At 34.7% G+C, this 27,140-nt stretch overlaps 1 protein-coding gene across 6 annotated transcripts; it reads right to left on the bottom strand.

Annotated features, from left to right (window-relative positions):
* ZC2HC1B (zinc finger C2HC-type containing 1B) lies at positions 1–27,003 on the bottom strand. 6 transcript variants are annotated; one of them, XM_031937677.1, is made up of 9 exons: positions 26,687–26,999; positions 22,536–22,597; positions 18,685–18,804; positions 17,027–17,165; positions 10,588–10,727; positions 7,846–7,954; positions 3,921–4,032; positions 1,114–1,192; positions 1–182 (listed from the first exon to the last, which is right to left on the bottom strand). In XM_031937677.1, exons 1-9 carry the CDS (start codon positions 26,802–26,804, stop codon positions 129–131), a joined length of 933 nt encoding a protein of 310 aa, XP_031793537.1. In that variant the 5' UTR covers positions 26,805–26,999; the 3' UTR covers positions 1–128. The 6 variants fall into 6 exon arrangements, with proteins under 6 accessions (XP_031793537.1, XP_012404833.2, XP_003769567.2 ...); XM_012549379.2 differs by having other exon boundaries at positions 3,921–3,977; positions 26,687–26,996; XM_003769519.3 differs by lacking the exon at positions 3,921–4,032 and having other exon boundaries at positions 26,687–26,988.
* Between the last annotated feature and the right edge of the window lie 137 nt (positions 27,004–27,140).

Below are 27,140 nucleotides of genomic sequence, written 5' to 3' on the forward strand. Positions count from 1 at the left end.
TTTGGAGTCATTGTTTTAATCATTACATTTAAACATGCACATTTTGAGTGGTATTCCAAGTTGAATAATAGGAATGCAAATGGAAATCTGTGGTTCTTTGGCCTTAATTAAGTAATACTTGCTTAATATCAAGGCAGCCACAGAGGATGCTGAGGGGCAAGTGATCTTCTATAGAGGTCAATCTGAAATTAAGAAAAATGACATTTTATTTTTAAGCTTTTATTTCGTCAGCAATATGTCTTACTGTGTATCTATATAATCTGATATAGTGGATAACAATTGGAGTGAGGAAGACCTGGCTGGATATCACAGTTCTTTAACTTTCAAATCATATGACTCGGGTGTGGGGGGGTGGGGGCAAAGTCAGTTATTTAAATCTTTCTGACTTAAAATCCTTATTGGGAAAACAGGCACAGTAATATTTTCCTATCCTTAAGATAATGCAGGTATGTGCTTTGCAACCTTTAAAACTGAAGTTTATTACAGGACGTAATTTAAAAAGAACCCCCAAAACAACTTTGTTTATTGAAAAGTACCACAGGAACAGAAGGAAATGGGTAATTACTGGAGATGGAATTTATCCTGGGAACTCATGCCTTTCTTACTGCCGAAAGCAACATGGCACAGGTAATCATTTATCAGGTATTTATCAGTGGGTATACTTTTTTAGGCAGGATTAGACAAGTGAGGTAATGAGGTTCCTTCCAATTCTGAAATTCTGTAATGGAGTTAGGGAGGTGGAGTATGGAGAAAGCTAGACGGTACCCTCTTTTCCCATGATGAATGGCAAACTTATAACCTTTTTGTTTTGGTCATTAAAAATTGATTAGCATATGAATAACAAATATGGTCTATTTAAGCATGATCTTAAAAACCTAAAATTAGGTAATGCAAATATTCCCTGCATTTCGTACCCCTGTAAGAAAAACAAAACAAAACAAAAAAAGATGACATGAGTTTTTCATATGTTACTGCTGCCCAAGGTTTTTACAAATTTCTCTTTGGGTTTTACCTATTGTGGTTCACTGAATCTAGAGTTATTTTCAAAATATCATAAACAGCATTACATCCTTACCCTTAACTCAAGATGATTGGTCAAACATAATTTCTTACCTTAATTAAAGGACTTAATTTTTTTTGGAGATCATTGCTTTCTTGACTTTTAATCCAGTTCTTGCCTTTGAGGATGATCCTTTCAAAACATATACACAACAGTCATCCTTATGCAAAAATAAAACATTAACAAAAAACCAATGGAAAGGAAGCTGATTGACATGGTGAATTCCCCTTTAGGTTGAAAGTTTTACTGTTTTTTCTACAGTAATTCACATACAAGGTAGACCTTCCCTCTGCTGCACCTACCAAAATGTTTTTCTTTAATTACTTTTCACATTAAGTTTTCTGCACCATGTATCTAGGTCTCTCCTAACACTGGAAAGACTTCTCTTTGCTCTGGATATATCTTCCCCTCCCACCTCCTGCTTCTGTCAATACTTGTCTTGCATCCCCCTGTTTTTAACCCCTTTCTCAATGAGATCACATGCTGAAAAGGATCCAATAAATTTATCACATGATACTACCTCTCCCACAAGACTGTTATCAATTTGGAGCAGCTAGGTGGCTCAGTGGATAAAGCATCAGCCCTGAAGTCAGGAGGACCCGAGTTCAAACCAGATTTGACACTTAACACTTACTAACTGTGTGATCTGGGCAAGTCACTTTACCCCAATTGCCTCAGCAAAAAAAAAAAGCAAACAAAAAACCTATTATCAATTCAAAGTATGAATCTTCTAATAATGCAGTTTGGGGTACCAGAAAGGCCTGAAATTAATTTGAGAACAGGAGACCTTGTGGCTATTAACCCCTCAAATCTACTATGTTTTTTTCCATGCTCTCCATGTATTTGTATATTTTGAAAGATATATCTCTAATCTTTAGCATTCTAAATATTTCCCCCCAAAAGGTCTCTGATATATACACTTATCACAGCATCTTGTATCATCAGTTGAATATCCAAAGATGTGTGACTTTTTAAAGGCAACAAAATAGCTTTTAAACAATATCTTTCAAAGGGTTAAAATAATGTAAAAAAAAAATGCTCTAGTATCTTAGTTTTTTCCTGGCCTGGGATGCAAGCTGTCCCCTTAGCAAAAAGAATTATAGGTAAGTCGATATCACTGCCCTTTAATTTATTAAATCAAGTATTCATTACTGTGGTACATTTTCTGCCAGGTCCCCAGAAGAACATAAAGATTGTGTATATTTCTACCCTTGTAAGATTAAGTCTATGAGAAGTGTGAGTATATCTGAGGACAATTAGGTGTACTACCTCCCCGAAAACAAGGTCAGGACACTCATTAATAAAAACAATAGTAATAATGCAACTAGCATCTTTTGGGGGTATTATATGTGTGTCTATTTTTCAGAATTTAATTTTCACAACTGCCATATGGCCTTTGAATATGAGGTTGGAAGAAAAGCTGTTCATTTGTGTCTTTCCAGTGGGTAAAACCACTGACAAAATGTTGTTGCTATCAGCTTAATAATTGCCACAATCCACGTTAGGACAAGCTGCAAATGGACAGCAAAATATCAGAAATAATCCTTTCATACCAAATCTTGGTACACTCGTTTTGAACAAATGAAACAGCTTGTAGCTGATAATTCTATTTTAGGGAGCTAATATAACGCTTTTAGGAATAATAGTAGTTTGATATCTTTTTTTTTTTTTTACATGTCATTTCTGTTTATATTTCTCATACATACAATTGTACATAATACAACAAAGAAAAAAAAATAAGGAAAATCTATATGTTAATTCTTGTTCATGTCAGACCTAAGGAACAAACATGGAAACATTTTCCAAATAAAAGGAAAAACTCAATCTAAAATTCCAGGGCTTCTATTATCTGATTCCCAGTTGCTGATCTTATTTCTCACATGTATCTCCTAGGCTCTCAATTGAAATATATCACTCATCATTCCTTGACCATTCCTCAAGAAGCATTTAGCACAGTGCTGGGCCCACAGCAAACACTGAATAAAAATGTTTGTTTGACCAAACAGACCTCTGTTTATATACTCCATCATCTGCCTATCTCATTTTTCAGCAGCTAGGTGGGGAATAGAGCACCAGCCCTGAATCAGGAGGACCCGAGTTCAAATGTGACCTCAGACATTTAACACTTCCTGGCTGTGTTGGGCAATTCACTTAACTCCAATTGCCTCAGCAAAAAAAGTACCCATCTTTTTATGTCTAACTCAAGTGCCACCCTCTCTACGAGGTCAGGCAGTGAAAGGAGTGTTGGACCTGGAATCAGGGCTGATCCATTTTGTTCCCAACCTGGAATCAGGGAATGCTGATCCATTTTATTCCAAACCTGAGACACTAGATGGGTGATCTTGGACAAGTCACTTAATCCCATCTTCATTTCCTCAACTGTAAGATGAGAATAATAATAATAGCATTTACCTCATAGGGTTGTTGTGAGGAACCAATAAGTAATTAGCCCAATGCCTGACATATAGCGGGCACTATATAAACCCTATTATTATTTTTGTTATTTTTGTAATATGATTTCCTAGCCAGAAGTCCTCTCCCTCCTCAGAATTTCCATGACACTAGTTTATATCTTATCACATCATATTCTACTTTGTAGCATAATTGTGTCTATTACTATCCAGTAAGCTTTTTGAGGACACAGACTGTCATATTCATCTTTCTATCTTCTGTATCCCAAGACAATGTCTGATAAATAATAATATTCAAAATATGTTACATGAAAAGAAGCTAATGCTAGTTTCGTGTAGACTCCAGAAGGCCGTTTTTACCAATATGCTGAAATTAAGAGGGACACAAGTGAGTGAGTACTTTAGTTAACTGACAATCAATTTGATATAAAGTCTGTGGTAGGACTTACTTGGAATGAGAGTGACAACAAATGGTCCAGCCTTTTTTTTTTTTCTTTTTTCCAGAGCTTTCAAAGTACAAAAAAATGGGAGGGAGCCTCAAATTACTCATGGATTCTAAAGCTGACACAAACAAAAGCTAAACTAAAACATCTTTTTTGATACATACATGAACCTAATTTTTTTTTGTTATAACTTTTTATATACAAAACATATGCATGGGTAATTTTTCAACATTGACCCTTGCAAAAACTTCTGTTTCAACTTTTCCCTTCCTTGCCTCCACCCCCTCCCTTAGATGGTAGGTCATCTCATACATGTTAGATATGTCAAAGTATATGTTAAATACAATATATGTATACATATTTATATAGTTATCTTGCTGCACAAAAAAAGATCGGATTTTGAAAGAAGATAAAAATAACCTGAGAAGAAAAAAACAAAAATGCATGCAAACATTAACAGAAAGAGTGAAAATGTTATGTTGTGGTCCATACTTATTTCCCAGTGTTCTTTCTCTGGGTGTAGCTGGTTCTAGTCATTACAGATCAATTGGAACTGATTTGGATCCTCTCGTTGTTGAAGAGAGCCTTACTTCCATCAGAATTGATCATCATGTAGTATTGATGCTGACGTGTATAATGATCTCCTGGTTCTGCTCATTTCATTCAGCATCAGTTCATGTAAGTCTCTCCAAGCCTTTCTGTATTCATTCTGCTGGTCATTTCTTACAGAGCAAAATATTCCATAACATTCATATACCACAATTTACTTGGCCATTCTCCAATTGGTGGGCATCCATTCAATTTCCAGTTTCTAGCCACTATGAAAAGGGCTATTTTCATTTTTGCACAAACAGGTCCCTTTCCCTTTTTAAAGATCTCTTTGGGATATAAGCCCAGTAGTAACACTGCTGGATCAAAGGGTATGGACAGTTTGAAAACTTTTTGAGTATAGTTTCAAATTGCTCTCCAGAATGATTGGATCAGTTCACAACTCCACCAATAACGCACCAGTGTCCCCGTTTTTCCACATCCCCCCTAACATTCCTCATTATCTTTTCCTTCATCTTAGCCAATCTGACAGGTTACATGAACTTGCACCTCTCAGGATTAGCTATTCTATATAGCACTTAGTTAGCTGCTTTCCACAGATTCTTCTTTACCCCAAACTGACCCAGAGGAAAAAAATCTGACTTGTTAACATATTGATTGATCTTGGTTTTCTTTTTACACTTAGATGGATGAGGCCACCCCCAAAAAATCCAAGACATATTTATTAAGTATCAAAACTCTGAGGTAGGACAAATAAAACTCCCAAAGACCCATATTTATCAAGATTATTGTGGCAAAGCTATTCATACTTGAAGTATTTAAATGGACAGCATTATTTAGAATTGTTAAAATCTCAATCTCACTTATATTAAAGTAGAATGGGCAAGATCTATGGTATTGGTAATCAAGCTGTTGTATATTGTAGGAGTTCTTTGAGGCTAGGGACTATACTTTTAGGGGCACTTTAAGATATGCAATAAATAATGGTAGACTTGAAGTCAGGAGAAATCCTCAGTTCAAATCTTGCCTCAGACAATTGGCTAGCTATGCAAACCTCTTGGACAAGTCACTATATTTCCCTCCATCAGAAGTTTTCTCTTTTGTAACATGAGGATAATAATAGCGTCTACCCCCAAAAGGATAGTGAGGCTCAAATAAATCTAAATAAATCCCGTTGCAAGGTTTAAAGCACTCTATAAATGGCAGCTATTATTATCTAGCAGGCCCGTTATAAACTATTTAGTCATATATTGCATGGTACCCATTGGCATACTTCTTGAGAATTTCTGGGTTGTGGGGTTAGGGTGACCTTAGAGACCCATCTAGTTCAAGGCCCTCATTTTGCAATTTGATATTTTTTTAAAAAACTTGTTGTTTTTACAAAATATCAAGTGTTTTGTTCAAGGTTGCATAGAGAATAAGTAGTAGAGTCAGGAATTGAACCTACATCCTCTTGACTCCAAATATTTTTACACCATATTATGTGGTCTCCCTAGCAGCTACTGTACAATCTAATGTACTTGTTAAACCTGACAGAGATGAAGGAAAATTATTTTTGCATGCAAATCAAACAACTCATAAATTTTTTCACTTTTAAGAAGGGTTGTCTTCACTTCTGAGAGAGAAATCATTCGATTTTTTTCTTTCTAACATCAGCTCTCTTAACACAACAGTATTCTCCCATTTTTCTGTCCTCATTCTGTTCCATATCATTTAGTAACCTTAACAAGGTAGGGAAGGAGTCAGTTCCTACAATATTCTGAAATGGTGGTGATTGTAGTTTGTCCTTTTTTTCTCAAAGAAGACATCAAGGAAGTGGTACCATGATATGCAAGTGAATTGGATTGAAGTGAAGGAGGTGAATGCAAAGTCACCAGCTTCACTTACCCCTCCAGAGCCATCTAGGTCCAGTGAGAAGGTTTTTTAAGGTAAGATCTTAACTGGTAAAAACATATAAATAAATAAATCTGGAAGTCCAATATTGTCAGGATTATCAGGTCAAAACAAAAACAATTGGCATTTGCATTTGATTTAAGGCAATCAGGTTCAAATAATGACTGATTGTAGCCAGTCAATGAGAGAAGAAGGGGCAGAGAGCAAGAAGAGGGGGGAGAGAAAGGAGAGGGAGACAGAAAGAGAGAGAGAGAGAGAGAGAGAGAGAGAGAGAGAGAGAGAGAGAGAGAGAGAGAGAGAGAGAGAGAGAGAATGAGAATGAATGAGAATACATGAAAATGAACATGAGCTGTGTAGGATTTTTTCTCTATAGCCATCTGGGTCCAGTGGCAAGATATAGATCAGGACAACTGAAAATGGTCTTGGATGCACTCCATCTGAGTTTTGGGAGTTTGCAGCAGTGGGACCAGTCCACTGAGGGGAGCCAGGCAGTATCATTGGTACCTTTCTCTCAGAGAGAGAGTGAGAATCCAAAAGAAAGGCAGGAAAGAATAAATAACACTGAAGGGTGGATTTTGGGTGGATCTTTGTGGTTTCTTCCTACTCCTTTCTTCTTTCATCTGAAGGCCCCAAACTAATAAAATGTAATGATAATCTAATACTGATAAAGGTCTGCAGATCACTTGGGGGCAAGAAACCTTTTAACTCCATCCATTTCATAATAAAAACCAGAAATCTTTTCTTGGGGGAAGGAGGGGATTGCTTTTGCTGTCACATCAGTCAATTCCATATAAATTAGATATTAATTTATCTAATAGAGAGAACAAGATTATTTTAACTAAACCTTTTAGAAAAATTATATTGAAAACAACATACTTAGAAGAAAATTTTTTTCCAAATAATGTTCATCATTGTTTAAGAAACAATAGTGAACTGTTCTGCTCTATTTCCCACTACTAATATGTTTAGTAATTTCTTCTTTGGAAAATGAAAATGAAAAGAATCACACATTTGAGTTTTAATGAACCAGAAACCAGGAAGAAAGCAGTTATTTGTAGTGGAAAAAAATAAAACTCCAATGAATGACCTTTTTTTCATTTAATTCATTAAGATAGTTTTTAAAAAACTAAAATGCCTTTTTTTGTTGCTGTTAGGCCATACCTCATATTGTGGGTCTCAGATTTTTGGAAACATCACTTTAATTAAAATGATGGTAATATTCCAAGAAATCTAGTTCTTGATCAATGCATCTGTTCATTAACTATGAAAATCTCCATACTTCATATCCACAAGTTAGGATGAAGTATATCTTTGCTCATATTGAATTAGACAATATATAGAGATGACATCTAGCCCAAATGTCTCTCTGTCTAATAGTATCATTTAATAGCTTATAACTTTAGCTGCCTTCATCACACCTTTAGGGTTCCCTTTGACATCAATTATCTATCAAGCTCCCCTCACACCTCCCCCACATGCTTTTCCTCACCTGTTTCGGTAGTTTGGTCCCTTGAGGGGTCCACTATCCTGTTCGGAAGTAATGTTCCCATAGTACTCGTTACGTTTGATTCTTTTTTGAAAATCATTTGAGGTTTGTTCTAAAGAGAAGAGAATGGATCATCTAATCTACACAATACCCGGAAATATTTTATAACATTGGACAACAGGCTACTGGGAAAGGATGGCACTTGGAACGATCTTCTAGAATTCAGTTTAACAAATATTTAAGTGCTTACTCTGGGCAAGAAACTGTTCTAGTAATTTCACTGGTTTAGGGAACTCTTAAGTGAGACAGTTCTCTCAAGCTGACACCTTCTCTGCACAATATGGTGTCAGAGAGAGTAGGCTAGAACACTAAGAGGTTAATCTCTTGCCCAGGATCACACATGGGCAGGATGTGTCAGAAGCAACATTAGAACTCAGTTCTTTCCAATTCCAAGGTCAGCTCTCTTTTCTATGCCACAAGGCCTCACCTGGAGAGAAAGATAAATACCAAAGTCCCCACAATCAAGAAGTGTAACCTCCTCTCTCTCTCAAGCAAATTATCAGAAGGCATTACTTTTTTCTTTTCTACTGGAGGATACAGGAAGGAGAAGAGACAGTTTTCCTTTATGGCCTCAGAGGGCCTATTTCCAGTTCCCTTTTCAAACATCCAAATGCAAGTCAGAGTTTTGGAAGAGGTCCTTTGCCAGGGAAAGACCCTGAAGGAGAGTAATGGGGAAGATGTTAAGTTAGGTCTGAAAACAGGATTAGAACATTAACCCACAGATCTAAAGACAATAATGCCATTTCCTAATTTTTTTTTTTTTTTTTTGCATGAAAGACAGGTAACTTTATGCATTTGAAAAAAGGAAAACTGGAAATGTGTAATTGATTGAAATATGATGTCCCAATTCTGTCCCCTTAACAGTGCTGCAAATGATCTGTTTTCTGGGAGAGAGTCAAAAAGCTCTAGCAGTTGCTTTAAAATAAGGATTCCTTCTTACCTTGTGACTATCTCCAAATCTATTTGATTTCCATGGAAACCAAAGCAGATAAAGTCACCTGAAGCCATAAGTAAGAATTCTCATTTGCAGACTATAGATGATAGTTACCAGGAGAGAGCCATATTGAACAAAAAAAGAAAGAGCTTTGGGAGCCCATAGTGACCTCTCTTAAGGCTAAGGCAGGTATATTTTAAAATTTATTTTTTAAAGCAAAAGCTCATTTGTCTTAATGCAATGTTAAAGTTCTTTGAAGCTGGTATAATTTTTTTTCCACTTTTCCTTTTGAAAAGGAGCTTTTTATTACAGAAAGCAAGGATGAAATCAGTAACTTTTATAGAACAAAAACAAATGCTGTAACTTAGATTCCCTGGTTTACAAGAAATAGCAAAATCAAAAAAGAAAAAAGAAAAAAAGAAAGTTTCTACCTGTTGCTACTAGTTGCTAACACAATGCCAGTGATAAAGGAAGACACAGAACGCTCCAACAAAAACTATCTGTATCTTTTCTTAAGTAAAGTACGACACAAAGCCAAATAACATACTTTTTGGAGGAGTTAATTCGGCACAATGAAGACTGACATTTCAAAGCTTCCTTTGATCTCTTTTTTGGGCTACTGCTAGTAAAAAGATTGAACAAGAGAAAAGCATATACATCTATAGCCAGTTCATGTCACCACTCAGAACACTTATAGACTGGGTCCTCCGGGGAATTACTACTCTAGGATTCAAGGTTTACATTTCTAAAACTACATTTTGTGAGCCCTTACTGCCGTGTTTATCTAGAGGACATGGCTAGCTGGAAGCAATGGAAATTACTGAAATGGCATAGAAAAGAAGAGTAGGTACAAAACATCTTCCCTATAAACCTGGATTATATACTCTCCCACAAATATAGAAAATATCATTATCAGATTTCAGAAGAAGAGAGACATACACAGTGGGGCCAAGGTGTATCTTAGAAAAGGCAGGACTTGCCTCCGAAGCTGCAGACCCACTGATGTCTTCTTAGTCTCCCTGGATGGACTCATTACCACTGGCCTCTAGCTTTTGCTGCTGCTGAGAACCTGGCCTGTACCTCTTTCTAGAAAAAGGGGGAGCCCTCACCCTGAAATCCAAGGACATTCCTCTAGTTCTGCTCCCTTGGACTCTGAGGGTCACCACATGCTGAGAATCAAGGTGCTGGCCCCAAATTCTCACTCCTCTCTGCCACTGAATGTGCTTCTGGACATGGGGGAGAGAGAACTCCCCAGCCCTTTGCTACAAGGGACAAGGGAAGGGGCAAATCTCCACAGCTGAGATATTCCTCCATCCCAGGCTCTCATCTTCATTCTCTCTCCACAGGGCTGATTGTTAATTTTTAAAGGCCACCAGGGGGCATGGCATAATCTCCAGCCCAGAGATATTACTGTTTGTCATCTCTTTCATTAGATTGTAAGCTCTTTAAGAACAGGAACTATCTTTTGCCTTTCTCTGTATCCCCCATAGCCAGCACAGTGCCTGGGACATGGTAGGTGCTTAATAAATGTTTATTGACCAATTGACCCCAAGTCCTTTGCTCTAACCACTGTGCTGATATTGGGCAGTTCCAGTCAGCGTCTCAGGCAGAAGGAATTTAGGTTTCCCAGTATCTAGTCGGGGACTCTTTATTTGATGATTCTGAATTTCATCAAAGGATTTTTCCTTCTACCCAAGATTCCCTGAGATTTAAAGACATAAATCAGACATCGCACGGACAAATACATTTACCTGACCCTTGGATGCTAGTTTGGCTGCTGTCTTGGATGGATTAAAAACTCGGCGGGATGCCTGATCCTTGCAGAAATTAATATGTCTCGTTGCTGCAGTTTCATTAAACCTTCTCATGCAGTAAGGACATTGAATATAATCTGAACGTGACAAAGAAACATTATTAAGTCAACCATCCCAAACACATTGGCGGGCCAGGTTATTCTGAACAGCACAAATAGGAATATGAATTCTAATCCAGGAGAACTTGCCTACAAAAGTCTGAAAAAATAAGGTACTAGACTTTGGTGGGAAATAGCCTACTCTAGAAGGACTCACACAAAGATTAAGGGGGTATAAGAGAAACAAAACTCCCAAGTACACAGAGACCTATAAGACAGAAATCAAAAATTAAATTCAACAACCATTTATTAAAAGTCTAAAGTGCCTTGCCCACATGCAAGATAGTATACTGGATGCTAAGGACACAAAGGCAGATTCATTGTATTCCCTGGTCTCTAGCAGATTAATTTAATTAAGGGCAAAGTGAAAGGGGAGACAGAGGAAGAAGTAGGGGAAGACATGGAAAAAGCGAACTATGATGCAAGGAAGAGTCAAGAGTCTGACAAAGGAAAGATCCATGGAAAACATGAGAAGTTTGAGGAGGGAAAGAATATTTTCATATGTCAGCAACTGGGGTTTATCCATGGCCCAGGGGATGTCATGATCTGAAATACAAACACAGGAAAGGCAAGGTCTTAGTTAAGATAAAGAGAATAGGAATATCTGACTGGAATGTATAGCACATGAAAGGAGGGAGAATGGCAAAATTGAAGAGAAGCAGACTAGGATTCAGTGTGAAAAAATAAATTACTAATGATAAGAGCTATTCAGAGGAGAAGGAAATTGCTTTTTAGGACATGTTTCCCTAGTACTGGAGATTTTAAATAGAACTTGCATGAACACGAGTTGGGAATATGACACAGGAAGATCTCAGATACAGGTTCAACCAGAAGGTCTGTGAGATCCCTTCCAGCTCTGATATTCTGTGATTTTTGGCAGAAATATCCATAATCAACAACATCACAGCCACATATCATTGAAGTATCATTCAATATATCAGTGGAGCATCTACTTCTCAGGGTTATTGTGAAGATAAAATGAACTAATATTATTAAAGTGCCTAACACAGTACCTGGCACAGAGTGTTATAGAAATGTTAGCTATTATTACTATGTGTGACCTTGTCAACATGAGTACATTCACCAGTAATACAGTCTACAACCTATTCTTTCCTTCACATTTTACATTACTACTGTCCACATCTTTTTGTGATCCTCTACAAGGGATTCTATCCAACATTCTGGAGACCTTTTCCTAGATCTCAGAATTATGAGGGTACCACCACTGTGGTACCTGGACTGTCACTATCTATTATCAATCATTAAAATACTTATTAAGCACTGCAAATACAAATGACAAAAATTAAACAGACTCTGTGCTCAAGAAGCTTAAATTCTATTTAGGGAGACAATTTAATCATTTCAAAATGGAAAATACATAATTATACATATGCATGAACATATGCATATATGTGATAAATTAATTACAAGGTGATTTGGGCACAGCAGGCATTAGTAGTAGCTAGAGGGAACAGCAGGGATCAGCTTCAAGTAGAAGGTAGCATAAATAAATAACTTTTTTTTAAAAAGGAAAAGGTAGCACGTTCCTCTTAATTTTGAAGGAAACTAGGAATTCTAAAAGGCAGAGGTAAGAAGTAGTGGGCTTTCCTAGGATTGTGTGGAGGAGGATGGTATAATCACTTAGTCACAGAGATAGAAGTTTGTAGTTTGACATGAGAGGAAAAGCAGGAAGTCAAGTTTGGATGGACAGAGAATATATAAAGAGGAAGTGAAGTAGAAGAAGGCTGCAAAGGTAATTTAAAGGTGGATTCTTGCTCAGTTTGCCATTAGTCAGCCCACTTCTTCTGGTTAAAGATCCCTTTGATGGTATCTTTTTACATGGCTTTCTGAGTACAATTCATCATAGGCAATATGCTACAACTTATTTGTACCGCAATAGGACTCTCCATTGTTTTTTGGGTGAGGTTTTGGAAACCATGGGATTGAAGTTTCTTATTATTTACTTCTTATAATGATTATTAGAATATGATGGTAGAACAGCATCGAGAGAACTAAGAAGTTAAGAGAAGTAAAGAGGCATTAGCATCGTCTAAATCTAAAGCAATGGTTCGGGTTGCTGCAGATAAAACAAAATGATTGGTAATTAATGTCACATTGTATCTTTGATTCAAAATATTATATTCAATTTGTAAGATAAATATATTTTAGCCTGAAACATAGTATATGTAGACATGGACATATATACAGACACCCACATATGTATATACACATATGCACATATGTATGTGTGCGTGTAGACATATATGCACACACAAAAGTCTTATAATACAAGGTCAGAGAAAAGAGAAGAAATAAGTGAATTTGCATTTCTTGAAAATTTTCAGTCACATGGTAAAAATTTTAAAACAAAGAAGGGAATGGAGAATCTGAACCACCTTTTCTTTGGACTGGGCAAAAAAAGTACTAAAAAAGATTATTTTAGTCAAGAATCAAGAGATCTGGGTCTGGGCAACAGAGGAATTATTTCTGGGAATGAAGAAAGAGATTGTGACTAGATAGTTTTAAGAAAATTAATTTCAGAAACTGATTTTTAAGAGGAAATTTAGGAAAATTTGGTATGGGAAAAGAAGCATAACAATTATAACTATGGATATTAGTGGTATTAACATTTGATAAATAAAATGAAGGCATGGCAGAATGGATTAGAAAACAAAACCCAATAATTTCTTGCATACAAGAAATAAACTTAAAATAAAAACACAAACTGTAGGGTGGAAATAAAATTAAATATGATTCAGCTGTAAACAAAAATTGCAATCATGATTTTAAATAAGATACAATTGTAAAAACAGTTGATATTAATAAAGATCAACAGGGAAATTACATTATGCTTAAAGGCATCATAAATTTTGTATAAAGTCAAGAAACACTTATTAACTGTTCACTATGGCCCAGGCTTTATGTTAAGGGTATGAAATACAAAGAAAAGCAAAAAAAATAATAATAATGGTCTCTGCATTTAAAAAGTTTGATCCAATAGAGAAGATAAACTGCAAACAACTATATACAAATAAAATATATAAATAAATCCATAGGAAAAGCATTCACATTAAAGAGGACCAGGTAAGGTTTCTTATAGAAGGTATTATTTTAGTTGGCACTTCAAAGAATCCAGGGAAGTTAGGAGACAGATTTGGAGAGGAAATTGGAAAGCATTCTAGATATGGGGGGCAGTCACTGAAAATGCATTGAGTTGAGAATATTTTGTACAAGGAAATAAGCCTTCTTTTCATGTCTCTTTGATAATAAGGCCTTCTTTTATGCCTCTTTTTTGAGTTATCAGAATTGCTAGTTAGGATTTTGCCCTTTAAATCATTACAGAAAAGTAAACCTCAGTAGTAGGATCAAAAACAGGATTTGTGGCCAAGCAGCTAGTGGAAGGAAAAATATTATGGAAAAGTTTAAATAGGTATACTTACAACCACAGTACTACAGAAAAAAGGGTAATAAGGCATTGAGTTCCCCCTCAACTGTTCCCCCAACACTAAAGATAAGACACCAAGAGGCTTTCATGGAAAAGCTAAAAAATCTTGTAATATCAGGGGGAAAAGCTGGTTTTTATAGGGAGGGGTTAGAAATATCTTCCTGTTCATGTAAGAATCAGAGTTAATAACTGGGGACATGGAGTGTTGAAATGAGAGGCAAGAGGCTCAAAATAATGCTGGAAAACAATCAATGTGCCATAGGATAATTAGTAGCCTTACTGTAGATCCAAATCCATCAAAAGTGAAAACAGATGAACTGAATATCTGCAAACATATAAAATAACCAGATTAAGAGAAGAAATAATTAAAATAACATAATATCGGAAAGAAAACAATTCTTGGACCAGACCAATTTTTAAGTGAATTCTATTAAACATCTAAAGAATAATCATTATCTACTTAAGTTGCTCACAAAAATAAAAAAGGTGCTCTACCAAATAGTTTCTATTACACAGATGGGTTATTGATACTACAATTAAGAAGGGATAGACTAGTGAAATAGAACGACCAATCAATATGACATTTCTACAAAAAATTTAAACAAGCTATTAGTCAATATGAGACAGCTAAATATAAAAAATATTCAATATAACTAGATTGAATTCATACCAAGAATTTTAGGATGGCTCAATATTAGGAAATCTATTAGCATAATAAATCATATTAACAATAAGTTATATTGCTTGCTTTTTCGATGGATGGGGTAGGGTCTGGAAGTAGGAAGAGAATTTGGAATGCAAAATAAAAAATTAATGCTGAAACATAAAATAAACTTGTAAAATACCCCAATAATATCATTATATTCATGGATACAAAAAAGGCTTTTGCCAAAATACATAACTCTTATACTTAAAATTGAAGGATTGAAATGAAAGGAACTTTCCTTAAGATATTCCAAACAAAACCTTAAGATATACAAAACCAACAGCTAGTATTATTTGTAATGAAGAAACAATGAAAACTTTAATATGAAACATTCTGAATTCTATCCATTGTTTAAAGAGTAACTAATGCCAATACTATAAAATTTATTATCAAAAATTAAGAAGAAACTTCAACAAACACACTTTTCCTGAGATAAATAAATATAGCCTAAAACTCCAAATCACAAAATAATGAGAACTGTATACCAATATAATTAGTTAATAATACCAAAATTTTAAATAAAAACTTTAAATAAATAAAAAATAATACCAAAACTTTAAATAAAAATCTTAAATTAAAATAAATTTTAAAAATTACAGAAATATATAAAAGAACTTATTCACCATTACCAAGTTGTATATGTACTAGACATGCAAGAACAGTTCAATATCTAGAAAACAATTAGTAGAAAGATTAAAAACCAAATATCCCAAACCACATGTGGCTTATTTGTTTACAGGTGAGTTGAATTATGCTCATATTACTCAAATGAGCCCTAAACTAAATGTATAAAAAAAGTTCCTGTATTGAAGTGCTCCAAATCCAATGTAGAAGTAGGGATTGGAATAGATGGGCCTTCAGTTTTTGTGAAAAGACAATGCAGAGCTTAATTTACCACAAGTTCAAGATGATACTTATGGAATGGTTTAGTAATAAGCAGATCAGATCTGAGCCACTCAAGAGCACTGGCTGGTAGCTGGAGCTAGATATGGACTCTGACCCTACTTAGCTTTACAGCAACATTTTGATTTTTAACCAATCTCTCCCTGCCTCTACACTTAACTGATTACCTGTGAGCTGTTCCCTTTCCCTTACCCAAAGAAGAAAAATTTATCAAGTTTAGCTCAAGTTCTTTCCCCTCAAATAAGTCTTCCTGGATTGCCCTAGGCCTAGGTGACAGAATTCTTATAAAAATTTTCAAATTAAATTGTTTATTTTCTTTTTACACACATCTTTGAGGTAGGACTTTGTTTCAGGGAGAAATGTGGTAATTAAAAAAAGAACTGTACAATTTCTCAGTGGAAATCCAGCCCAGTCAATTAAGGTGACTTCAAGGAAATTAAAAAAAGAAAAAGGAAAAAAAAAAAAATCAATGAATTTAAAAGCAAACATGCAACTTTCAAGGAGAGTTCTTAATTTTTCCATTTCACATTTCAGGAGACTTTATTCCATATTTCTCTGGTAGTTTTTCTTATTGTTGAGCTGTAGAAGAGTTTCAGAATTATAGAGGACATACAATTGGATGAGTATTTCAAAAATGAACAAGGACATAAAAGAAAGTGATAGGTATTAAGGATGACTATCATTATGAAAGATATTACTTTCACATATTTTATCTGGAGTAAAGAGCTGAAATAATATTTTATGAAATAAGCATTTAAGAGGGAAATGTAGTAGTATGTGCCTTTCCATTTTGAGACTGTGAATTTGAAACAGAAAAGAAATAATCTTCATGTGGTAAAAACAAGAAATGGATAATATTTATAATATTTGCAGTATAGGACCTATGATTTTATCAGCATAGGAAAGTCCTCAGTGACAAAACATCAGCTCTGCAACTTAAACGTCTCAGAGTTCTGAAATTGGGGAAGAGGTGGATAAGAGATTAGTTGAATTGCCCATTTACACAACCAGAATGAGTCAAAGGAAAGGCCTGAACCCAGATCTCCTTGACTTCAAGGCTTACTCTTTATCTTTTTTCCCATGTTATATTAGAATGTAATTTTTAAAGTAAAGAGTATTCCTTTGTAGATTTTAATTTGGATAAGTGGTTGGAATTAGGCCAAGGTGAAAATGGAGCATCAATTAAAATGTCAAAGATCAACTGGAAACATAAAAGGCTCCAACCTGGGTTGATAGTTGGAGGGGGTGGAGGAGGAAGAGGACGGCCTTCCTTAATGGCTAACATACACTGCTTGGCTGATCGAATTGTGTTAATAAAGTCTTCATGTTGTTGTCTCCAATTAGATTTCTTCACGGGTAGCATCTATAAGAGACCATAAGCATCAAAGTAGACTACACTTCCCTAAAAAACAAGATGATTAAAATAAAACAACCCAGTTGAGGATATAAATCCATGTGAAACTGGAGAAAAGGTTCTTTCTTCCTTTTTTTTTTTCCAATTTGAATAACTGACCCAAAAGAGGTTTGAAAAAAATCTGGTGATAAAATTTTATAGACTCCAATTTTTAAATGGAATGAAATGAAGATCAAGTTAGACAATAAAGCAGGTGTTTCTTAAGTTTTTGGGAATTAGGATATCTCATAGTCACTTGTTTGATTTAACAATTTAAGTACTACATGAGATATGTATATAGGTATGTATACTTGTATATAATACATGCACAATTTTAAATACATATATATATATAGGTATAATACATACATATATTGCCGTATATATACTTTTGGTCTAGATCTATGATTTTATTGGTGGAGCTTTTGGTCTTCTATAACTCATTCAGAGAATTGCCAGAGGGCAAAAGGAGGTTTATTGATTTGTCCCAGGTTCACATAACCAATATGTGTCAAGAGGTGTGACTTTAACACCTTTCTGTCACGAAGGCCTATTCTCTATCCATACAACAGTATACTATGTAGCCCTATCATATATATATATATGTGTGTGTGTGTGTGTGTGTGTGTGTGTATTTTGAAACCTTTCAGTTAAGTTTTTAAGATATCCACAAACCCTTTAAAATAACTAAAGATAATCTAAGGTGTCACAAAACCAGGTATAGAAATAACTAAGAAGATTTTTCATTTTTTAAAATTCCTTCCCTGCAAGTACATGTAATTCAGAAACCTGGCAATGAAAAAGTCTATTCTCTACTCAAAATGATCTCATCATTAAAAGCAGCAGTGAAATGTATATAATGCTGAATAAAATTTAAAGTATGCCTAATAATTTTATCTATTTTCTCTATATTTTTCATCCATCTCTTTTATGTTTCTAACAGTCATTTCTTTTGAATGTCACAGATCTATTCCTGAAACTTTACTTCTGCCTTTTGCCAATGACTCAATAATACCAGCAAAGGAAAAGCAAAATGAAAGAGTTGCCCTGTCTTTTTTTATCTGGAGTAGATGCAATATACATGAGTTCATAGTAGGGCTTTCAGTTTATTGTTTGGAGATTTTGCTTTAAACTACTGGGAATATTCCTTGCTTAGGTAGAGTATTATATTCATGCAACCTGCAAAAGAATAATAAAAAATTGTTCAAATAATATTATTTTAAATAGCATCCTTCAAATGTGTCCTGAGCATATTATCACTTATCAGTAAAAAATGGCCCCAACACTGAACTTAAACAGTCCACGTCCAATTGAAAAGCTGGAAAGAGAACTAGTATCTCTTGATGCCTTCAAGTTAATAAAGAACCACCTTAAATTCATTTCTGTGCCCTTTCATGATCATCTTAACTGAATGCTGTATAGTAACCAACATAAACAGAAATATATGTAAGGCAGTCATTGGAAAACAATAAGAAAGACCAAATGGTACCTTGGTATCAGGAGACTCTCTGACTGTGAGAATGTCAGTGCCTTGTAATCTTTGCTTCAAGGAATTGAAAGGCTTACGTTTTTTGTTGAAAAGTCTTTTGCATATTGGCCCATGCCTTTCCTAGGAAATAGAAAAGGAAAAGAAAAGATGAATATAATGTTGTAAATGTTAAGGCCTAGTGTTTTCATCACATTGCATGGTGCTTATCTCTAAAGCTCAATATTTTATGCCCATTTATTTTATTCCAGTGTTAACCTTGGTTTTATAAATGTAACCCAGTTATTTGGATACTCACCTATTCCACCCAATATTCTTATTAGAACATAGTATGTATAGATTTCCAACATAAAAAATGTAGCACACAACAGCTTTAGAATAGTAGAAATGCATTAAGAGTTGGAAGAAATCTTAGAGGTTATGTCATTCAAACTCTTACCCTAAGCAGGAATCCTTTTTAACTACACCTCTGACTAGTAATGAATGCATCCATCATCTGCCTTAACACTTTAGTGGATTCAGCTGCTCTTTTAAAGGAAGCCACACCAATTAGTTTCAGCAGCAAATTGTACTCCCATCCTACTACTTTCCTTTCCCACATCTACATTTAATCTTTTGGCTTCCATCTCACTGCTGGACAACTCTAATTGTTAAGATCTTCCTTATAAGAGACCTCAATCTGCCTTATCTTAACTCCTATTCATTCACTCTAGAATTCTATTTTCTGGAGTATTACACAGGAAATCTAAACTCACTTCCAAATGAAAGCTCTTCAAATATAGAGAGTAATCATAGCCTATCTCCAAGATTCTTCTCCAAGCTAACTGACTCAGTTCTTTTAGAAGATGGAGTTTCATATCACCTCACTATATACTGTAGTTACTCTCCTCTGGAAAAGCTCAAGTTTTTCAAGGCACCTGGCAGTGAACACAGTATTCCAGAAGTAATCTGATTGGGGCAAAGGACAATGGAACTATTATTTCCCTCAATGCAATACAATTAGATATTATTTATTAAATGCCTCATGTGCAGAGCATTGTGGTAAATGCTGAAAGAGATTAAAAATAAATAAATTAACAAATAAGAGATAGATCCTGTCCCTCAAAGAGCTTACAATTGAGTAGAATAAGTTAAACTATGTAAATGATAAATGCTAAATAGAATATGATGAATTAATAAGCATTTGTTAACTGTTTGCATGTGTAAAGCTCTGTGCTACTATAAAAGCATAACCAAAGTGGGAAGGATCAATTTCTACTAGATAGTGATAGTGGGAATCAAGGATTCAGAGTATCACAGAAAACTATGAAGGCAGTGGGTGCCACATTTATTTAGACATTATCCTTCTATTACATTATACTTTTACTACTGCAGCTCAAGGTTATGTTGTAGTTTTGATGTGGTAAAATGCCAACCTTGAAGTTTTACCTCTGATACACAATGGTTGTGTAACTCAGCAAGTGATTATCACTTAACTTCTCAATGCTCTATGCAACTCTCTAAGACTATGTAAGTTGAAGAAAAAGTACCTACCTCCATAAGTTGAGTTTCCTCACCAAGAAGTTTCCTAAACAAGTGAAATCACAAGTTCCTAACTCCAACACACTGTGATATTGAGTAAGACCTATCTTTTAATCATCACTACAAGACTTTATACATCTCGAGTAAAAAAATTTAACCTTAATTTAAATTTGTTGCTTTTAGACATCCCTGTTATTACATCTCTATAGAATTATTCTAATATTAACTATCTCTGTTTTTATCACAACACTGAATATTGTTCCCTGACCCGAAAAAAAAATCATAGATGAAAACAGAAGTTGATGCAAATGACTTACATGACCTAAGTGGTCAAGGACAACTCATCATCGAACTGATCATCAGTTTAGTACTGCCTTATAGAGCCAAGAGAAATCACTGACCAGTTGACTTAGCTGGGTTAGGTCAATGCATCCGGTCAAGACAATGAAAAATGGAAAAATGAAAACAAACCTATGAAGTCACTTAGTCAATGATTCCAAAATCAGCTATGTAAAGGCTAGGAACTGGATTTCAAGAATGATGATGATGATGATGACAACTTTCATTTATATAGTACTTTGGATTTTCAAAATGCTTTACAACATTGTTTCATTTGATTCTATATAGGCACTGCTACTAGCCCTATTTTTAATAGATGAGGAAACTAAGGCTAAGAGAAATTTAAGTGATTTACATGTGGTTTATACAACTACTAAGTATCTGAAATAGGATTAAAACTGAGGTCTTCCTGATTTCCAATCCAGCTGCACCTGAAACCCAACGACTTTAAAATATCATATTCAAGTTTTCCTGGTACAATGTAGCATATTGAAAAGAAAAGATACTTATGCCCTAGAAGTTAAGTATTGCAGTACATTTAAGAAATTCAAGTTCCTCCACTTTCTTTAAGGAGTTTGAAGTTTTAATTTAACTACTCTGGAAAGGAAAGACATACTTAATATACTGTTTTGTTTCATTTTTGAGGTAGTTGGGGTTAAGTGACTTGCTCAGGGTCACACAATATCTGCGTGTGTGTGTGTGTGTGTATGTGTGTGTGTGTATGTGTATCTGAGACCAGAACTAAACTCAGTTCTCCCTGACTCCAAGCCTGGAGCTCCATGCATTGTACCACCAAGCTTCCCTCATAACTTTGTACATTAAAGCTCACAACTCCCTTTGCAGCCTGTGTTCTGGCCTTCAATCATTTTTAGTTAGCAAACTCTCAAGTCTAACCAATTTTCTTCAAGGAAAACTTTTTAATTAAAAAAAAAAAAGATGTTGCCATGTAGGATTTATTTATTATCAGTGGGGCCCCATTAGGATGCTGGCAAGGTACTGGACCCAAGTATTACTATACTAGACATAGCACATTAAATTCAGATTCTTTATACAATATATTGATTACATTTTTTAAAATATAACTTGAATTACATTCTTTAAGTCTTAATGATGGGCTCTTATAGCAAGTTCTTTAGCATATCATTTAATATGTGCATATTAATATATTCCTATCCCTTCCTATCTCTGAGGAATATAATTTAATATAAATATTATAAATACTAAACAAATTTAATATAAAAATTAATGAAATGAATATAATTTAATATAAATAATATTAAATAAATAACATCTCTCAGAGAGAGGAAGGAATAGCGATTTTTATTTAAACTCATAAATGGGGAAACCAGTAACAGCTTTTAACTATGGAATGGGGATTATAAGTCATGTAGGTTAACTTCTTCATTAGCTATAGATGAAGAAACTGAGGACCATGAAATTTAAATAGTTTATCCAAAATCAAACATGTTATAAAGGCAAAACTGGACTTGATTCTACATTTTCTGATTCCAAATTCAGCAGCAATTTTCATATTCTGCTTCCCTGACTTGGGAAAGGCCAGAGTTATTGAAAAAGTGGGGGCTAAAATGCAGGTATGCTACATTGAATCCTCAGTCCATTTTGTTAGATAGCACAATGGCTTTGAAACCTAAATCCACAAATTCTTGCTGGAAAAGCAAAAAGAGTTGTTAAGAGCAGACCAGTATTTTTTTTGTTTTTTGTTTTTTGTTTTTTATGCACTACACACCTCCATCTGTATCTTTTTTTTTTTTATGATGATTCCTAGAAAACATTTTTTTAACAGGAGTCAGCTGCTCTTTTAAAGGAAGCCACACCAATTTGTATCAGTGCACCTTAGTGTCGGCAGCAAATTGTACTCCCATCCTACTTCTTTCCTTTCCCACATCTGCATTTAATCTTTTTGCCTCCTCCACAATGATATTATACTTCATTTAATTTCAATGAAATGCATCCACAAAATGTCTTAATTTTACCAGAACATCTGGTGCAAAGCTTCTCCCACAGACATCACAACGATATAACTTCAGATTGCCATCTGTATCAAATTCAAAAAAAACCAGAAAATGTTAGTTACACAGAATTTCTTGCCCACAAAGAAACTGATGTATAGAGCAGCCCACGACTGCTTAATATTATTCCCTTCCCACCTCCTACTTGCAGAAAAGTCCTTTGTAGATCCACCTGTATTTTTCTTTTCTACTGTGAACTTCTCACCTCACTGAGCAAGCAAATTTCACAACCCCCAGGCAGCCTTGGCATAATTACTTGCTTTTCCATTTTTAGGGTATTTTAAAATTAAGTGCCTAATAATACCTTTGGGGATACACACAAAATTAAATGCAAAGCATAAAATTCAAAAGCTGGAAAGTTAACATTTTGCAGCGAGGTATAATGAACTGGATTTGGAATCAGTAAACACTTCTGAGTTTGATTCCTGCATGATTCTGCAACTAAATACTTGTACAACCTTGTGGGTCAGTCACATCCGCCTTTTTTGTGACTCCATGGACATTACTGTCCATGGCGTTTCCTTGTCATAGATAGTGGACTGGTTTACCATTTCCTTCTTCAGGCAATTAAGACAAATAAAAGTTAAGTGATTTGCCCAGTCATACAATTAGTGTTTAAGGTCACATTTGAACTCAGGTATTCTTCCTGGCTCCAGGTCAACTGTTCTATCCAGAGTCACCTAGTTGTAAAACATTTATTTAACCTCTTTGAGCCTTGGTTATCTCTGTAAGATAAGGGGACTGACCTAAATGATTTTCAGATCTGAAAATGGTCAGATGTGCTAGATAAATGGCAAGCGCTAGAAAAGTTCAGGGAAAGGAAAAATTGTGACTTGGATTAGTTAAGCAAGTTTTCATGAAGTAGGACTAGAGATGAGCCCTGAAGGAGATGGAGTTTGGGGACAGGGCACCCTAGATCAAGGGCTATTGCCTGGCCAAAGGCAGATAGATAGGACTGAGTATAGCACATGTATACTGAAAGAAGTCTGATCTGATTGGGAGAGAGCACTCATGTTAGTGGTCTGAAATTTGGTCGAATAGGAATCAGCTTACATAAGACTTTGAAAGCTAGGCAGAAGAATCTAGGTTTGGTGAAACAAAGAAATATTGTAGCTTCTTAAGGAATGGTGATAATGGAAAAATTGGATGCATAATGGATTAGAAATACAAGAGATTATCAAGAAAACCACTTCGGCCATAAGTTACAGTAATCTAAGTTATGAGATGGGTGATTAAGTACAATGGACTAAAAGTGGTTTCAGCAGAAATGGGATATCATAGCATATAACCAATGAACTACATAAGAAGATTATGATAAAATTAAAGAGATTTAAGACGGGAAAGGAAGTGGACTGGACATATAGCAAGAGCAAAAGATGTGATGTCTCTGTGCTCTATTGATATCCATACAATGTCAAAAAGATTTAGAGGAAAACCCTTAATATATCCATATAAGGTGATCAAGTTCCCTCTTGAAAGGATTTACAGGAAGGCATCAGCTTAGAGACCATGAATGTAAAATGCATGGATGGCTTTTGATTTGCAATTAAGAGAGTGTTCCCATAACATCACAGATCAAAGTGGTACATGGAAAAATAATAACCTAAGAAAATATGAAAAATAAAAATCCTTTGAAAGAGAAAATTCTATACCTAATCTTAACTTATTCAGCAAATATTTTGACTTGAAATAGTCTAATATGTTGCATGTAAGACACTGTGGAATCTTTAATGATTTATTTTTCATATTTTCTTTTGAGATGACTTTTGGAGTACTCTCTCTCTCTCTCTGCAGATATCCATGGTACCAGAACTACAGCATCCAAAGAAATATGAGGGATTTACTCTATGTAATTTGGTCCTATATTATTGGGATGATGGCTAAAGCTAGTTGAGATTAAGAGAAAATGAACTACTTTCTTACTTTATAAAAATCCCTGTCTCTTAGGGCATTATATCAGCTGTGTTTTTTCTCATCTGATTGTGAGCTAGTCAAGAAAATTTAAAATCATAGTTTAGCAGGGCCAATGTTTTTCCTTTTCCAGAATGAACTCCAGTTGCTTTAAGGTCACAAGGATCATTAACCATTAAAAGAGATTTCACTATTACCTATGTGAATTGAGTTTGACTGGAATAGCCAATCAGATCAGAAAGTTTCACCAGAGACACCACAAGCATAATCACAATGTAAAGGAGTGAATTTTAATATTTCAACTAAGAAGTGATCATTCCTCAACAGTTATTTAAGGGAGTTATCTAATGACATCACAATGGTGGGTGTACACCAATAGTATACTACAACTGAAAAAAATCTGTTTATTACCAAATGAATTTAACTTCTAAAATAGCAAAAGCATTATTAAGTCTGGAAAAAAATACATTAAAAATTATTGTTCAGTAGTATCACTCTTCTTAATTCAGTCTGGAGTTTTCTTAGCAGAGACTTGAATAATTCATCATTTATCACTCTGGCAAAACTGAGGCAAACAGGGTTCAGTGACTTGCCCAAAGTCACATAATTAAGTAAGGTTCTGGAGTCAGATTTGAACTCACAAAGAAAAGTCTTCCTGATTTCAGGACCAGTACTCTATCTTTGTCACTTAGCTGTCTTAATTGTAGAAGCTGCTGAAGTGATTACAAACTAACTCATCCTATTCATGATCACCACTTTCTTTTTTTCCCTCTCTTCCATTCCTTTTGCCTGAAATGCCTGTCTGTTGGATGATTCTAACCTCCATTCAAGACTGACCTCAGCTCACAGCTCACTTTCCCTATTGAAACGTCAACATTTGTGGAACACTGGATTTGAGGACAATTCCTTTGTGCTCCCAAAGTGTTTGATATATCACTCATTTGGCACTTGACTAATAATACAGTAGGGCATATACTATCATTTTTGTACATGTGTGCATATATTTATCACGTGTACACATATACATATATCTCTAAATAAGATATATACCATGTATGCATATATCTATATGTCCATATCCATCATCTTTCATCCCAAAAGAGGCAGGGAGTAGAGACATTGCCTTTTTACCTTTTTGTATTTCCAATGCTAACAAAGTGATTTAAACAGTACATACTAATAAATTTACTCATATCTTTTGATGATAACCTTAATCACAGTATTAATACATATTAGTTCTATTTTTCAAATGTCATGGAAGAATACTGTACATCTCTGCAGAACCAAAAATTTTATTATCTTGCTCTTCACTTTTTCTTTGCTAAAATTTGTGATCTCTGGTTACAGCCCAATAGTGTTCTATTATTAATATATTCTTAAATTATCTAATTCATATACAATGAAATTAAAAGCTCACAAAATAAATTTACCCAGAACCAAAATTTTTCTATCTACAAACCCTTTTCTGGTCTGAGAAACTGTTTTTAATCAACTAAGTAGCTATTGTAGTTAACATACCTCTTCTTATGGAAGGCTTTTACCAGTGGAAAGACAGCTTAATTGGGAAATCAAGAGACACATATTTTAATTCTACCACCACCTGGTTATATAAATAGGAACAAGTACTTCACTTTCCTGAGCCTTCATTTCCTCATCTATTTTAAAAAAAAAAAAGCATCAGACCAGATAATTTCTCTTGAGTCGATCTTTCTCCATTCATATTAGTTTTTAAATATGGGTTTCCTACTTTGATACTTTTCTCAAGATTTATTCAACAAACTTTTCTTTACTTTCTACCATGTATATGTTCTATATTTTCTCCACAAACTCTTGAATAAATTCTAATTGAGTTAGAATCATATGGTGTTAATACATAGTTCAAATTAACAGAGAACTACGGAATATAAAAATAAAAAATTTCCATTAAACAGATCACTGTCAGAGCTAGAAGGATCCTTATATCATCTAATCTAACCTCTTTCTTTTATAGATGAGGAAACTGAGGCCTAGAAACATGAAAATGATTTGACTATAGTCATACAAGTAGTGACAAAATTGTGATTTGAACTAAAGTTTGACTCCAAAACCAAAATTCTTTCCACTGTTCAATGATGTTCCTTTGGAAAACAAAATGAGAATCCCACTGGTAGAACTAGTTAGCTATGAAACATAATGCTTAAGTTTAGACATCAAATGCTATTCACCTGATGGAAATGGTTCCTTCCCAAGCATTCCGTTCATCACTCCCATTGATTTGCTAAACACAGATATACAACAGTTATATCTAACATGTTGATTACAGACACATGAAGAAATTATCATTACCAAGTGTTTTGCAGCCAAGTCAGTCACCAGTCACTAGCTACCAAATAATTGACAATTATGACTACAATCCCAGGAATCTTACAAATGTGATGAGATTTAAAGGGAGAACAACAAAACCCAAAAACTCCAACAGAAAGGCTCCCAAATGTCTATTTGTATATTTTTTATCAAACATAAACTAGTTCAACTTCATTCAGTTTAAATCATTAAAAAAAAAAAAGCACAAAAAGCAATCTTTCTCAAAGTAATCTGCTATTAGATTGATTACAAATTATGTCTCATTCCAGAAGGGGATTTATAGTAGAAAGTCCACTGAACATTGATGCACACTCA

This window comes from Sarcophilus harrisii, chromosome 4, assembly GCF_902635505.1.
Source record: "Sarcophilus harrisii chromosome 4, mSarHar1.11, whole genome shotgun sequence".
NCBI lineage: Eukaryota > Metazoa > Chordata > Mammalia > Dasyuromorphia > Dasyuridae > Sarcophilus > Sarcophilus harrisii.

Excerpts from the sequence above, each read along its gene's own strand:
- ZC2HC1B (XM_031937677.1), bottom strand. The coding sequence starts at position 26,804 with ATGATAATTTCTTCATGTGTCTGTAATCAACATGTTAGATATAACTGT. Across the intron at positions 22,598-26,686 it reads GAAGGAACCATTTCCATCAG|ATGGCAATCTGAAGTTATAT; the intron begins GTGAATAGCATT and ends AATTTGATACAG. Across the intron at positions 1,193-3,920 it reads TGTTGTCACTCTCATTCCAA|GATCATCCTCAAAGGCAAGA; the intron begins GTAAGTCCTACC and ends ATGTTTTGAAAG.